Raw genomic sequence first — 14947 nt, forward strand, 5'->3', positions numbered from 1 at the left:
GTTAATTGAATGCTTTATTTCACCTGTTTTGTCCGGAACTTTACGGGGACACGAAAGCACATCCCTGCATTAATTAAGCTATGCAGAGATACGTTCTCAAAAAGACCACAAATATTTCCCTTTTTCGAGTTGATCGTCAATGCAGTTTCACAATAAAAGACCCTGCCCTTGGTGGAGATGATTTATTAGGAACTTTAATTAAGATCTACCACAACGACGTTGACGAACACGTCTTCTCAAAATATAACTTTGCACATTCGCAAGTCTATCGCGATTATTCCATTTCGAGTTCATGTTGTAACAATGTGGGTGAATTAACCTAAAAATAAATTAAACTGGTAAGAGCAATGACAGAGTGCCAATATTAAATGAAATATTCATACACATTTGTATGCTTATGTTGTCGTCGGCAAAAACCTCAAGTTTGGTGATTTTACGTCGATGCACGTTTGCGATTATTTTTCTTCTTTTAATCAAAGATATTTGTTTATTGTCGTGTGGCGTTATTATATATCTTATCATATATCTTTCTTTACCCTCGGATTTTAGAGTAGCTTGGAGTACCTGTAGCTAAAATCTCCGAGTAATTACCCTCCGAACTTCGATATACACAACAGAGGGGAGGAAAGGAAATTAAAGGAACTTTATTTCAATGTCTACTTGTTCTAGCGCTGAAGCACGAATTGGGGACACTGTAAACTGAAATTAAAAATTAACTCAAATCAAGTCAAATGTTGGTTGGACAGACTATAACACCGGGAACTCGGCGCCCTACTATTTGCGAGTCGCTTGTGGCCATGGGTTCTTTTATGAATGTTGAAGGGTTCAGTGAGACCCGGGGCTTACGGTTTATTGTCCTTATCCGAGAAGACTAGAGAGAGTCTAACCATTTGCAGATGTCATTACTAAGGCAGCAATTTCTCCTAACTTATTTAACGACCCTGAGTATTGGTCTGGCCGGACAGTAGTCCGATGCTCAACCGTGCCAATCGGCCGGCGGTTGTCGTCGCCGTAGCGGTGGTCAGTCTTTCATAAACTCCCTATTTTTGTCCCTTGGGAGTCGACTTCAGGAAATCGCCTTTGCGTACTAGTATGCATCGCATCCATGACTACGGTCTAAATCCCATGTGAACTCCCTCGTCATGTGTTGCGATGTTGTGGGTTCTTACTTCACCAACTTCATTTGTTGAACCAGAAATGTCTACAATGTGATTACAGAGGTTTCCTGGGCGAAGTTTTGCTCTGATATTTCCGTCAAAAGCACAGTAGATAATAGGGTTAACGGCCTCATTGATAAATGCGCAAAACATGGCAATTTCGAACAGAACGTGTCCCCGATGAACACGATCCGTTCCCGAAACTACTCGCACAAAATTCATAATGAAGGTCGGAAGCCAGCACAGAGTAAAAGCTGTTGCAACCATGCCAGCGGTTCGTGTCACTCGCCTTTTGCTCTGGAAAATAACAGATACTCGCGTAACACCGTCAGTAACTGACACCGCGGGGCTTACTCCACACATTATGCGAGCCACGTGAAAATAACACCAGCACAAGACTACAAAAGGTATCACACGGATAGTCACAAATTCTACGGCTTCGTATAAAGTATCTAGCCACTGTATCGGAATTGAATTTGGCGTGCAGGCCTTGTTAGAATCCGCTTGTGATATTTCAAACATATACAGATAAGGAGACGATACAAAGGCGGGGAAAGCCCATGACAAGATAATCAGTTTCTTCACAATTCTTGTCTCCATTTTAGGCAGATATGGACGAGCCAAGCTGCGATATCGGTCGAACGCGATCAAGGCATGAGTAAAGACAGCGGTTCCCAAGACAGCAATTTCGATGAACTCTATTATCTTGCAAGCCGTCCGTCCAAAGGTCCATTCATTGAGAAGAAGACTGATAAATTCAAATGGCATCGTCAAAAGACCAACGAGCAGATCAGAAAGTACCATGTTTAGTATAAACTGATACGTTGGTCGATTTTTAATGAGGATCCTTCGATATTTTATAAGGACGATGCTTACTGCGAGGTTACCCACTATAGTGAGCGTGAATATCAAGGCAAGCGCGGCTGCTTTTAAAATGTCCGTAGCCGAAGGGGCCATTGTGTGCATGAAAACAATGAAAGTGCTTCCGTTTGTTGAAAATCCTTTCTCGTTGAGATCAATTGGAAGTGCGTGGCAAGGGCTGCACTTCAGTGCCAAATAACATCTGCCTGAGACGCTTCGAAAACATGTCTCACTGGGCAAATCGATATTGCAAGAAATTAATTAATGCAAAGCAAATATCCTAAAACGGACTTTGAATGTCGTATTACCTAGCCCTAACCCTGTTAACGTCGAACGAAATATATTGCTGCAACCGTTAACGATATCAGAATTGTAGTTCTTGAATGCAAGAATTAGTAATTTCATAAGTAGTGGATTCTCACAAGAATGAATAGACTATTGGTCGCATGGGTATATTAATCTTTGTGTAGTTACCTCAGTTAGAATTCCGTGGCTATGGTGAATGTATAATTAATCTGTACCATTCTTTATTCTCTGGGCACCCAAAGTCAATTTTAGGAAAATATCTGTTCGGAAGACGATTTGAGATCTAGAATTTTCGGAATATTTGTTGTAAAATTTCTTGCTTGCCCGCCCCTCCTAGGATTTTCGAACATCTGAAAAATGGTATAATTGTCCATTTTTAACGGATTGTTACCCTAAAAAGGTCACCTAGAATTTTCGGGAGTCTTTTTTCTGGCTAAAATTTTCGAAAAGGTAAAGTTTGATCCCTATAGTTTTCGGATCACTAGACTTTTCGCTTGGAAATCCGAACAAATGAAAAATTTTTGGGGATAAAAATATGCCTATATCTACCGTTAAAAATACTAAAATACTTTCAACAATGCTATGTTTAAGTTTTTTTCAACTATATTCTCGTTGGGTGCCCCTGGCAAGGCGTTACTCCGCCGGCATTATATTCGAGGTCACTTGTCTCTAGACACACTAGAGACTATCTTTCCGTAGTAAGCCTTTTTTCCTTCAAAGTTTTCCATCCAAATCTTTAGGATAGGTGAGACAACTTTTAAAGTCAGTTTGGGCAAACTTTATCGGCCGCAGACAACCTATTAACGGGTCAAAAAAGCGTCAGGCATTGTAACCATCAGAAATACTTAAACAGTCGGACATTAATGCTAATGTACTCCTTATATAAAAATCCCCACATCTGTTTTTCATTTGTAAAACACCAAATTTATTGAGACTGACACAGGATGATGATTTTATCTGCGAAGGTGGAGATAATACAAATGTGATTTATCTTCACTTTACATCGATAACTCGCCGGCCACCTTCTTCCTGAGTCAATTCTGTTCCATCGAGACCAGACGTCACTTTGGCAATATATCACTGATATAATCTAGAGCTTCTTTAATTAGGGTATTACAAATTGTTGCAATACTCAAGATGACAGGAAGAGGTGAGAACGCAACTTTTTTTAGTTTTGTTAATGATGATATTTATACTTAATCTCCAAAAGCAATTACTTTTGTGTATTATGAATTCATGAATTCTGTGCTACCACGAGTTGCCATGGTGTTTCGAAGCAGATGTGATTCGTCTGACCAGCACACATAACTGTGATCCGCTTTCATTTGAGGTTTTGTATCCTGCTGCACTGTTTTCCCAAAACCGTTTTATTGGAACCTCCCTATTGTGTTGTAGAATGGCTCTTAAAGCAGTTGATATTTTCGAAGGTACCTTTCTTGCGGTAATATTTATAGTCACAATGGTGGGAAACGGAATTGTGAGCGTGATTCTCGTGAAGCATCGAAGCTTCCTCCTTAAAAATCGGCCAACGTATCAGTTTATTCTGAACATGGTAATTTCCGATCTCGTCGTTGGTCTTTTGACGATGCCATTTGAACTTATCAATGTTCTTCTCAATGAATGGATCTTTGGACGAACGGCTTGCAAGATAATAGAGTTCATCGAAATTGCCGTCTTGGGAACCGCTGTCTTCAATCATGCCCTGATCGCATTCGATCGATATCGCAGCTTGGCTCATCCCTACTTGCCTAAGATAGAGACAAGAGTGGTAAGAAAAATGCTCATCTTGTCGTGGATTATACCAGCCTTTGTCTCAAGTCCCTACCTGTACATGTTTGAGATATCACTTACAGATTCCAATTTGATTTGCACTCCGAATACGATTCCAATTAAGTGGTTGGATAAACTGTACGAGGCCGTCGAGTTTTCCCTCGTCCTGTGTATACCTTTTCTGATTTTGTGTTGGTGTTATTTTCACGTAGCTCGTATAACGTGGCAGGGAAGTCGCTCTGTATCGGATGCTTGTGATGTAACTCGGCTTTCCATCATTTCAAAGAGCAAAAGACGAGTGACACGGACCGCTGGCTTAGTTGCAATAACTTTCACTCTGTGCTGGCTTCCAACCTTCATTGTGTATGTTTTTCGTATTGTGGCAGGTACGGACCATGTCTATCGTGGGCACCTTTTGAGCGAAATTGCTTTGTTTGGAACTCTTATCAATGAGGCTATTAACCCCATCATCTACTGCTCGTTCGACGGGAATATAAAAGGGAAACTTCGCCTATGTGCAATGTGCAAGCTTGATGAAAACACTGGTCTGTCAGTTCCCAAGTAAAATCCACTTTCAACTCTAAGTTTTTTTTAACGTTCTCACCATTTATTCTCATTCTCTCCCATGACGAGGTAATATTTAACACCTGAAAAAACGCGTGGTCGTAGAATTAATGGCAGGATTTAGGGTTTTTACAAGTAAGGAAAGAAAGTAAGCCGTAAAAGTCGTGTGTTTGGGGTGAATGTATTAAACGCAATGCTAGTATTCACATGACAATTTCGCCTTTTAAGTTCTTGGTTAAAAAAAAAAAAAGGAAGAACAACTTTGAAATGTTTTAGAAAAAAAGACTTAATTAATCATCAAATAAGACTAACAACAACTGCGGGTACTTTTTCTTCGCTTCCTCCTCTGTTTTCCAACAAGACTTGTAGAAGATGACAAGTCACAGTCCGCATATATATAACAACTTAATTAATACTTTGGAGTTCATTTGAATGGATTTAAGATTCATGATCAACTGAATTCACTTGAAAGAACGGTGTGTGTATCCGTTTGTGTTTTGAGCGTCTCAGTGGAGCCCACCCCCCCCCCCCCCAAAAAAAAAAAACAACAACAACAACAACAACAACTCACCATATTTGAATCCTCGAACTGCAATCAATCTTTTTTCCATGCTGTCCACCACATTTCTTTACGCCAATGAAAAACTGCCACGTGCGTCGATAGCGCATTTTGCTGCACAGGAAAAACCTCACCGAAAATATGGTCCTGGCATTTCCGATCAGAATAATTAGAAAATATAACTAACTGTTTTACATGTCTGCCGCGTAATGAGTCTGACTTAGAAATCATAGCTTTCCAGATCGCTCTTGAATTCACGAAGAGTACCTGCTGTTCGCAGCTCCGCTGGAAGTTTAATCAAGGGAACTTCCCCGCTATGGCCTCTTCATTTTGTTGGTCCGTGGTTTAGGTATGGGTAGCCTTTTCTCTCTATTCCTAAAGTCGCGGTCCTTAAAAATTCATGTTAAATATTCAGGCGCTAGATTGTTTAGTGCTTTAAACATCATGTTAGCTTCTTGCTTTGTCCTTTTAACAGAGACCCTGTTCCGACCGAAAACGTCGAGTTAAAATTTTGATTCCGTGTCATAGCTATATTTTGTGATCACTCTGGCAGCACGATTTTGCAACTTTTAAAGCATGCTAGATTTACAGCATGGCCCTCCCAGACTAGAGAAATGACTCTGTCGGAGAATCATGGATCTTAATGGCAGTGCGTCTATCAACAAAAGGTCTTATGCTCTTTAATGCTCCGATCCCCTATGATACTTTTTTAAAGATCTCCTCGACTGATATGCTGGGACCAAGACAGAGTGTCATCGACATATAACCCAAGTGATTTCGCATGATTAACTCGTTTTATAACTCTATCATCAATGGCTGTTTTTATTTCTGAATCAACTTGTGTTCTTAGTGTCTGTCCTCAGCCAATCCCCATAGAGAGATTTAGTGCGCAAAATGCGGGGGAAAAAAAGAAGACCTTTTGAGAAGAAATTATTGAATGGAAAGTCTCTCCTCGGTAGTTTCGCGCATTTGGGGTTGTTACTTTGTTTAATCCATATGCTATACAGTGCCTTGCCATACTCTCCACTATTTATTTTCGACAAAAAAAAACTCAAATTGTTCGAAAACAAGCAAAGGAATAGTCAAGAATTTAGAAATCACACAGTCCTTTGGGAATTTCTAGTTTTGATTCGAAAACCTTCTGAAACTAACACCGCTGAGAAGTAGTCTTAATAATATAATATAAATTTCGATATATTAAAATCCAGCTTGGGAAAAAGGTTTAGAGAACAAATACAAAGGGAAGTGGATAATACGCAAATATGTTTCACATTCATTCCTAAGTGTTTCTATTGTTTTATCCTCACTGCCTTACTATCAAGCTAAATATTTGATATTTCGAAAATGGCCTATTATCTGTGTTAATAAATACGTCATAAGGCTTGCTGTGCTCTAGAATAATATCATTTATGACGCAGCTCTATTATATCTTATGCAGGTGCCTCAGTGCTTTGCGACGCAAGGAATATAACTATTTTGGTATTTTGCTCACGCAACCGAAATTACAGTAAAGGGAGTTTTTAAAATACTTGAAAAGGTAAGACTTTAATTTCCAAACGGAAACCGTTGCCTTATCTCACGGCCAAAAACAAACTAAAGCTATCAATGAAAAAAGCTGTGTAGATGCCGAGAATGCCAGAATTTAGTTTGTTATGATTTTAATGATGTGTGGAATTAAAAGATCATTTCATTTCCATGGATAAGAACTAAACGACTGCGTGACATAAGTTACTCCCACGTTTTCCAAAAAAAAAAAAAAAAACAAAGTTAATTGAATGCTTTATTTCACCTGTTTTGTCCGGAACTTTACGGGGACACGAAAGCACATCCCTGCATTAATTAAGCTATGCAGAGATACGTTCTCAAAAAGACCACAAATATTTCCCTTTTTCGAGTTGATCGTCAATGCAGTTTCACAATAAAAGACCCTGCCCTTGGTGGAGATGATCATGATTTATTAGGAACTTTAATTAAGATCTACCACAACGACGTTGACGAACACGTCTCCTTAAAATATAACTTTGCACATTCGCAAGTTTATCGCGATTATTCCATTTCGAGTTCATGTTGTACAATGTGGGTGAATTAACCTAAAAATAAACTGGTAAGAGCGATGTCAGAGTGCCAATATAAAATGAAAAATTCATACACATTTGTATGCTTATGTTGTCGTCGGCAAAAACCTCAAATTTGGTGAATTCACGTCGATGCACGTTTGCGATTATTTTTCTTCATTTAATCAACGATATTTGTTTATTGTCGTGTGGCGTTATTATATATCATATCATATATCTTTCTTTATCCTCGGATTTTATAGCTTGGAGTACCTGTAGCTAATATCTCCGAGTAATAATAAGCCTCCGAACCATGATATACACAACAGAGGGAAGGAGAGGAAATATTATTTCAATGTCTAGTCGTTCTAGCGTTGGAGCACGAATTGGGGACACTGTAAACTAACACTGTAACAATTAACTTAAATCAAGTCAAATGTTGGTTGGACAGACTATAACACCGTTAACTCGGCGCCCTACTATTTGCGAATCGCTTGTGGCCATGGGTTCTTTTATGAATGTTGAAGGGTTCAGTGAGACGCGGGGCTTACGGTTTATCGTCCTTATCCGAGAAGACTAGAGAGAGTCTAACCATTTGCAGATGTCATTACTAAGGCATCAATTTCTGCTAAGTTATTTAAAGACCCTGAGTATTGGTCTGGCCGGACAGTAGTCCGATGCTCAACCGTGCCAATCGGCCGGCGGTTGTCGTCGCCGTAGCGGTCGTCAGTCGTTCATAGACTCCCTATTGTTGTCCCTTGAGAGTCGACTTCAGGGAATCACCTTTGCGTAGTATGCATCGCATCCATGACTACGGTCTAAATCCCATGTGAACTCCCTCGTCATGTGTTGCGATGTTGTGGGTTCTTACTTGACCAACTTCATTTGTTGAGCCAGAAATGTCTACATTGTAATAACACAGGTTTCCTGGGCGAAGTTTTGCTCTGATATTTCCGTCAAAAGCACAGTAGATAATAGGGTTAACGGCCTCATTGATAAATGCGCCAAACATGGCAGTTTCGAACAGAGCGTGTCCCCGATGAACACGATCCGTTCCCGAAACTACCCGCACAAAATTCATAATGAAGGTCGGAAGCCAGCACAGGGTAAAGGCTGTTGCAACCATGCCAGCGGTTCGTGTCACTCGCCTTTTGCTTTGGAAAATAACAGATACTCGCGTAACACCGTCAGTAACTGACACCGCGGGGCTTACCCCACACATTATGCGAACCACGTGAAAATAACACCAGCACAAGACTACAAAAGGTATCATACGGATAGTCACAAATTCTACGGCTTCGTATAAAGTATCTAGCCACTGTATCAGAATTGAATTTGGCGTGCCGGTCTTGTTAGAATCCGCTTGTGATATTTCAAACATATACAGATATGGACACGATATAAAGGCGGGGAAAGCCCATGACAAGATAATCAGTTTCTTCACAAGTCTTGTCTCCATCTTAGGCAGATATGGACGAGCCAAGCTGCGATATCGATCGAATGCGATCAAGGCATGAGTGAAGACAGCGGTTCCCAAGACAGCAATTTCGATGAACTCTATTATCTTGCACGCCGTCCGTCCAAAGGTCCATTCATTGAGAAGAAGACTGATAAATTCAAATGGCATCGTCAAAAGACCAACGAGCAGATCAGAAAGTACCATGTTCAGTATAAACTGATAAGTTGGTCGATTTTTAATGAAGATTCTTCGATATTTTATGAGGACGATGCTTACTGCGAGGTTACCCACTATAGTGAGCGTGAATATTAAGGCAAGCGCGGCTGCTTTTAAAATGTCCGTAGCCGAAAGGGCCATTGTGTGCATGAAAACAATGAAAGTGCTTCCGTTTGTTGAAAATCCTTTCTCGTTGAAATCAATTGAAAGTGCGTGCAAGGGCTGCACTTCAGTGCCAAATAACATCTGCCTAAGACGCTTCGAAAACATGTCTCACTGAGCAAATCGATCTTGCAAGAAATTAATTAATGCAAAGCAAATATCCTAAAATGGACTTTGAATGTCGTATTACCTAGCCCTAACCCTGTTAATGTCGAACGAAATAAATTGCTACAACCGTTAACGATATTAGAATTGTAGGCCTTGGATGCAAGAATTAGTAATTTCATAAGTAGTGGATTCGCACAAGAATAAATAGACTATTGGTCGCATGGGTATATTAATTTTTGTGTAGTTACCTCTGTTAGAATTCCTTGGCTATGGTGAATGTATAATTAATCTGTACCACTCTTTATTGTCTGTGAATGGACAAGGACAGGGGCACCCAACGTCAATTTTAGGAAAATATCTGTTCGGAAGACGATTTGACATCTAGAATTTTCGGAATATTTGTTGTAAAATGTCTTGCTTGCCTGCCCCTCTTAGGATTTTCGAACATCTGAAAAATTGTATAATTGTCCATTTTTAACGGATTGTTACCCTAAAAAGGTCACCTAGAATTTTCGGGTGCCTTTTTTCTGGCTAAACTTTTCGAAAAGGTAAGGTTTGATCCCTATAGTTTCCGGATCACTAGACTTTTCGCTAAGAAATCCGAACTGATGAAAAATTTTTAGGGCATAAAAATATGCCTATATCTACCGTTTAAATACTAAAATACTTTTAACAATGCTATGTTTAAGTGGTTTTGAACTATATTCTCGTTGGGTGCCCCTGGCAAGGAGTTACTCCGCCGGCATTATATTCGAAGTCACTTGTCTCTAGACACACTAGAGACTATGTTTCTTAGTAAGGTTTTTTTCTTAAAAGTTTTCCTTCTAAATATTCAGGATAGTTGAGACAACTTTTAAAGTCAGTTCGGGCAAACTTTATCGGTCGCAGACAACGTATTAACGGGTCAAAAAAGTGTCAGGCATTGTAACCCCCAGAAATATTTAAACAGTCGGACATTAATGCTAATGTACTCCTTATATGAAAATCCCCGTATCCGTTTTTTATTTGTAAAACACCAAATTTCAATTGAGACTGACACAGAATAATGATTTTATCTGCGAAGGTGGAGATAATACAAACGTGATTTATTTTCACTTTACATCGGTAAATCGCCGGCCAGCTTCTTCCTGAGTCAATTCTGTTCCATCGAGACCAGACGTCACTTTGGCAATATATCACTGATATAATCTAGAGCTTCTTTAATTAGGGTATTACAAATTGTTGCAATACTCAAGATGACAGGAAGAGGTGAGAACGCAACTTTTTTTAGTTTTGTTAATGACGATATTTATACTTAATCTCCAAAAGCAATTACTTTTGTGTATTATGAATTCATGAATTCTGTGCTACCACGAGTTGCCATGGTGTTTCGAAGCAGATGTGATTCGTCTGACCAGCACACATAACTGTGATCCGCTTTCATTTGAGGTTTTGTATCCTGCTGCACTGTTTTCCCAAAACCGTTTTATTGGAACCTCCCTATTGTGTTGTAGAATGGCTCTTAAAGCAGTTGATATTTTCGAAGGTACCTTTCTTGCGGTAATATTTATAGTCACGATGGTGGGAAACGGAATTGTGAGCGTGATTCTCGTGAAGCATCGAAGCTTCCTCCTTAAAAATCGGCCAACGTATCAATTTATTCTGAACATGGTTATTTCTGATCTCGTCGTTGGTCTTTTGACGATGCCATTTGAACTTATCAATGTTCTTCTCAATGAATGGATCTTTGGACGAACGGCATGCAAGATAATAGAGTTCATCGAAATTGCCGTCTTGGGAACCGCTGTCTTCACTCATGCCTTGATCGCATTCGATCGATATCGCAGCTTGGCTCATCCCTACTTGCCTAAGATAGAGACAAGAGTGATAAGGAAAATGCTCATCTTGTCGTGGATTATACCAGCCTTTGTCTCAACTCCCTACCTGTACATGTTCGAGATATCACTTACAGATTCCAATGTGATTTGCACTCCGAATACGATTCCAATTAAGTGGTTGGATAAGCTATACGAGGCCGTCGAGTTTTTCGTCGTCCTGTTGATACCCTTTCTGATCTTGTGTTGGTGTTATTTTCATGTAACTCGGATAATGTGGCAGGGAAGTCGCTCTGTATCGGATGCTTGTGATGTAACCCGGCTTTCCGTCATTTTAAAGAGCAAAAGACAAGTGACACGGACGGCTGGCTTAGTTGCAATAACTTTCACTGTGTGCTGGCTTCCAACCTTCATTGTGTATGTTTTTCGTATTGTGGCAGGTACGGACCATGTCTATCGTGGGCACCTTTTGAGCGAAATTGCTTTGTTTGGAACTCTAATCAATGAGGCTATTAACCCCATCATCTACTGCTCGTTCGACGGGAATATAAAAGGAAAAGTTCGCCTACGTGCAATGTGCAAGCTTGATGGAAACAGTGGTGTGTCAGCTCCCAAGTAAAATCCACTTTCAACTACAAGTTTTCTTTAATGTTCTCACCATTTATTCTCATTCTCTCCCATGGCGAGTTAATGTTTAACACCTGAAAAAACGCGTGGTCGTAAAAATAATGGCAGGATTTAGGGTTTTCACAAGTAAGGAAAAAAAGTAAGCCGTCAAGTCGTGTTTTGGGGTGAATGTATTAAACGTAATGCTAGTATTCACACGACAATTTCGCCTTTTAAGTTCTTGGTTAAAAAAAAAAAATGGAAGAAAAACTTTGGAATGCTTTAGAAAAAGACTTAACTAATCATGAAATAAGATTAACAACAACTGCGGGTACTTTCTCTTCGCTTCCTCCTCTGTTTTCCAACAAGGACTTTGTTCGCTTGTAGAAGATGGCAAGTCACAATCCGCGTATATAACAACTTAATTAATACTTTGGAGTTCATTTGAATGGATTTAATATTCACCGTCAACTGAATTCACTTGAAAGAACGGTGTGTGTATCCAACAACAACTCACCATATTTGAATACTCGAACAGCAATCAATATTTTTTCCAGGCTGTCCACCACATATCTTTACGCCAATGAAAATCTGCCACGTGCGTCTATAGCGCATTTTGCGGTACAGGAAAAACCGCACCGAAAATATGGTCCTGGCCTTTCCGATGAGAATAATAAGAAAATATAACTAACTGTTTTACATGTCTACCGTGTAATGAGTCTGGGTTAGAAACCATAGCTTTCCAGATCCCTCTTGAATTCCCAAAGAGTACCTGCTGTTCGCAGCTCCGCTGGAAGTTAAATCCCTAGGGAACTTCCCCGCTATCGTCTCTTCATTTTGTTCGTCCGTTGTTTAGGTATGGCTAGCCTTTTCTCTCTATTCCTAAAGTCGCGGTCTGTAAAAAATCATGTTAAATAGTCAGGCACTAGATTGTTTAGTGCTTTAAACATTTGTCCTTTTAACAGAGACCCTGTTCCAACCGAAAACGTCGAGTTAAAAATTTGATTCCGTGTCATAGCTAGATTGTGTGATCACTCTGGCAGCTCGATTTTGCAACTTTTAAAGCATGCTAGATGTACAGCACGGCCATCTCAGACTAGAGATATGACTCTGTCGGAGAATGATGGATTTTAATGGCAGTGCGTCTATCAACAAAAGGTCTTACGCTCTTCAATGCTCCGATCCCCTATGATACTTTCTTAAAGATCTCCTCGACTGATATGCTTGGACCAAGACAGGGTGTCATCGACATATAACCCAAGTGATTTCGCATGATGAACTCGTTTTATAACGCAATCATCAATGGCTGTTTTTGTTTCTGAATCAACTTGTGTTCTTAGTGTCTGTCCTCAGCCAATCCCCATAGGGAGATTTAGTGCGCAAAATGCGGGAAAAAAAAAAGAAAAAAAGAAGAGTTTTTTTCAAGAGAAATTGTTGAATGGAAAGTCTCTCCTCGGTAGTTTCGCGCATTTGGGTTTGTTACTTCTAATTCGGTTAATCCATATGCTATACAGTGCCTTGCCATACTCTCCACGATTAAATTTCGACAAAAAAATCTCAAATTGCTCGAAAACAAGCGAAGGAACAGTCAAGAATTTAGAAATCATACAGTCCTTTGGGAATTTCTAGTTTTGATTCCAAAACATTCTGAAACTGACACCGCTGAGAAGTGGGCTTAATAATATAATATCAATTTCGATATATTAAAATCCAGCTTGCAAAGAGGTTTAGAGGACAAATACAAACGGAAGTGGATAATTTGCAAATATGTTTCACATTCATTCTTGTTTTATCCTCACTGCCTCACTATCAAGCTAAATATTTGGTATTTCGAAAATGGCCTATTATCTGTGTCCATAAATAGGTGATAAGGCTTGCTGTGCTCTAGAATAATATCAGTTATGACGCAGCTCTATTATATCATATGCAGGTGCCTCAATGCTTTGCGATGCATGGAATATAATTATTTTGGTATTTTGCTCACATAACCGAAATTACAGTAAAGGGAGTTTTTAAAATACTTGAAAAGGTAAGACTTTTATTTCCAATAGCAAACGGTTGCCTTATCTCACAGACAAGGACAAAGTAAAGCTATTAATGAAAAAAACTTTGTAGATGCCGAGAATGCCAGAATTTAGTGGGTTATGATTTTAATGACGTGTGGAATTTTAAGATCATTTCATTTTCAACGATAAGTGCTAAACGATTGCGTGACATAAGTTACTCCTACGTTTTCAAAAAAACAAAAACAAAAAACGTTAATTGAATGCTTTATTTCACCTGTTTTGTCCCGGGACATTTACGGGGACACGAAAGCACATCGCTCATTAAGCTAGGCAGAGATGCGTTCTCAAAAAGACCACAAATATTTCCCTTTTTCGAGGTGATCGTCAGTGCAGTTTCACAATAAATGGCCATGTTCTTGGTGGAGATGATTTATTAGGAACTTTAATTAATGTCTACCACAACGACGTTGACGAACGCGTCTCCTTAAAATATAACTTTGCACATTAGCAAGTCTATCGCGATTATTCCATTTCGAGTTCATGTTGTACAATGTGGGTGAATTAACTTAAAAAGTAAACTGGTAAGAGCGATGTCAGAGTGCCAATAAAGAATGAAAAATTCATACACATTTGTATGCTAATGTTGTCGTCGGCAAAAACCTCAAATTTGGTGAATTCACGTCGATGCACGTTTGCGATTATTTTTCTTCATTTAATCAACGATATTTGTTTAATGTCGTTTGGCGTTATTATATACTATATCATATATCTTTCTTTATCCTCGGATTTTATAGCTCGGAGTACCTGTAGCTAATATCTCCGAGTAATAATAACCCTCCGAGCCACGATATACACAACAGAGGGAGGGAAAGGAAATGAAAGGAACTTTATTTCAATGTCTAGTCGTTCTAGCGTTTGAGCACGAATTGGGGACACTGTAAACTGACACTGTGACAATTAACTTAAATCAAGTCAAATGTTGGTTGGACAGACTATAACACCGGGAACTCGGCGCCCTACTATTTGCGAATCGCTTGTGGCCATGGGTTCTTTTATGAATGTTGAAGGGTTCAGTGAGACGCGGGGCTTAGGGTTTATCGTCCTTATCCGAGAAGACTAGAGAGAGTCTAACCATTTGCAGATGTCATTACTAAGGCAGCAATTTCTCCTAAGTTATCTAAAGACCCTGAGTATTGGTCTGGCCGGACACTAGTCCGATGCTCAACCGTGCCAATCGGCCGGCGGTTGTCGTCGCCGTAGTGGTCGCCAGTCGTTCCCTTGAGAGTCGACTTTAGGGAATCGCCT

General features: G+C 39.6%; 4 protein-coding genes across 4 annotated transcripts in view; 2 read left to right on the forward strand and 2 right to left on the reverse strand.

Annotated features, from left to right (window-relative positions):
* Nucleotides 1–2181, reverse strand: part of LOC137989305 (neuropeptide FF receptor 1-like) — a 2331-nt gene extending 150 nt beyond the window's left edge. Inside the window, exon 1 of the mRNA XM_068835132.1 lies at nt 1–2181. This exon is cut by the window's left edge and continues 150 nt beyond it. Coding sequence (XP_068691233.1) covers nt 1110–2123 — 1014 coding nt within the window. The 5' untranslated portion in view covers nt 2124–2181 and the 3' untranslated portion in view covers nt 1–1109.
* A 1101-nt stretch (nt 2182–3282) lies between these two features.
* LOC137989304 (tachykinin-like peptides receptor 86C) lies at nt 3283–5177 on the forward strand. The gene has a single exon (XM_068835131.1). It carries the CDS (start codon nt 3721–3723, stop codon nt 4657–4659), a length of 939 nt encoding a protein of 312 aa, XP_068691232.1. The 5' UTR covers nt 3283–3720; the 3' UTR covers nt 4660–5177.
* A 2968-nt stretch (nt 5178–8145) lies between these two features.
* On the reverse strand, nt 8146–9087 carry LOC137989300 (neuropeptide FF receptor 1-like; the record flags this gene model as incomplete). The annotated part of the gene is made up of 1 exon (XM_068835126.1): nt 8146–9087. A coding segment is annotated over exon 1 (942 nt), but the record flags the coding sequence as incomplete, so codon positions are not given.
* Nucleotides 9088–10639: 1552 nt separating this feature from the next.
* LOC137989307 (tachykinin-like peptides receptor 86C) lies at nt 10640–12283 on the forward strand. Its single transcript, XM_068835133.1, has one exon. The coding sequence runs from the start codon at nt 10711–10713 to the stop codon at nt 11647–11649; it is 939 nt and encodes a 312-aa protein (XP_068691234.1). The 5' UTR covers nt 10640–10710; the 3' UTR covers nt 11650–12283.
* Nucleotides 12284–14947: the final 2664 nt, after the last annotated feature.

This window comes from Montipora foliosa, unplaced genomic scaffold, assembly GCF_036669935.1.
Source record: "Montipora foliosa isolate CH-2021 unplaced genomic scaffold, ASM3666993v2 scaffold_451, whole genome shotgun sequence".
In the NCBI taxonomy this organism is placed as follows: Eukaryota; Metazoa; Cnidaria; class Anthozoa; order Scleractinia; family Acroporidae; genus Montipora; species Montipora foliosa.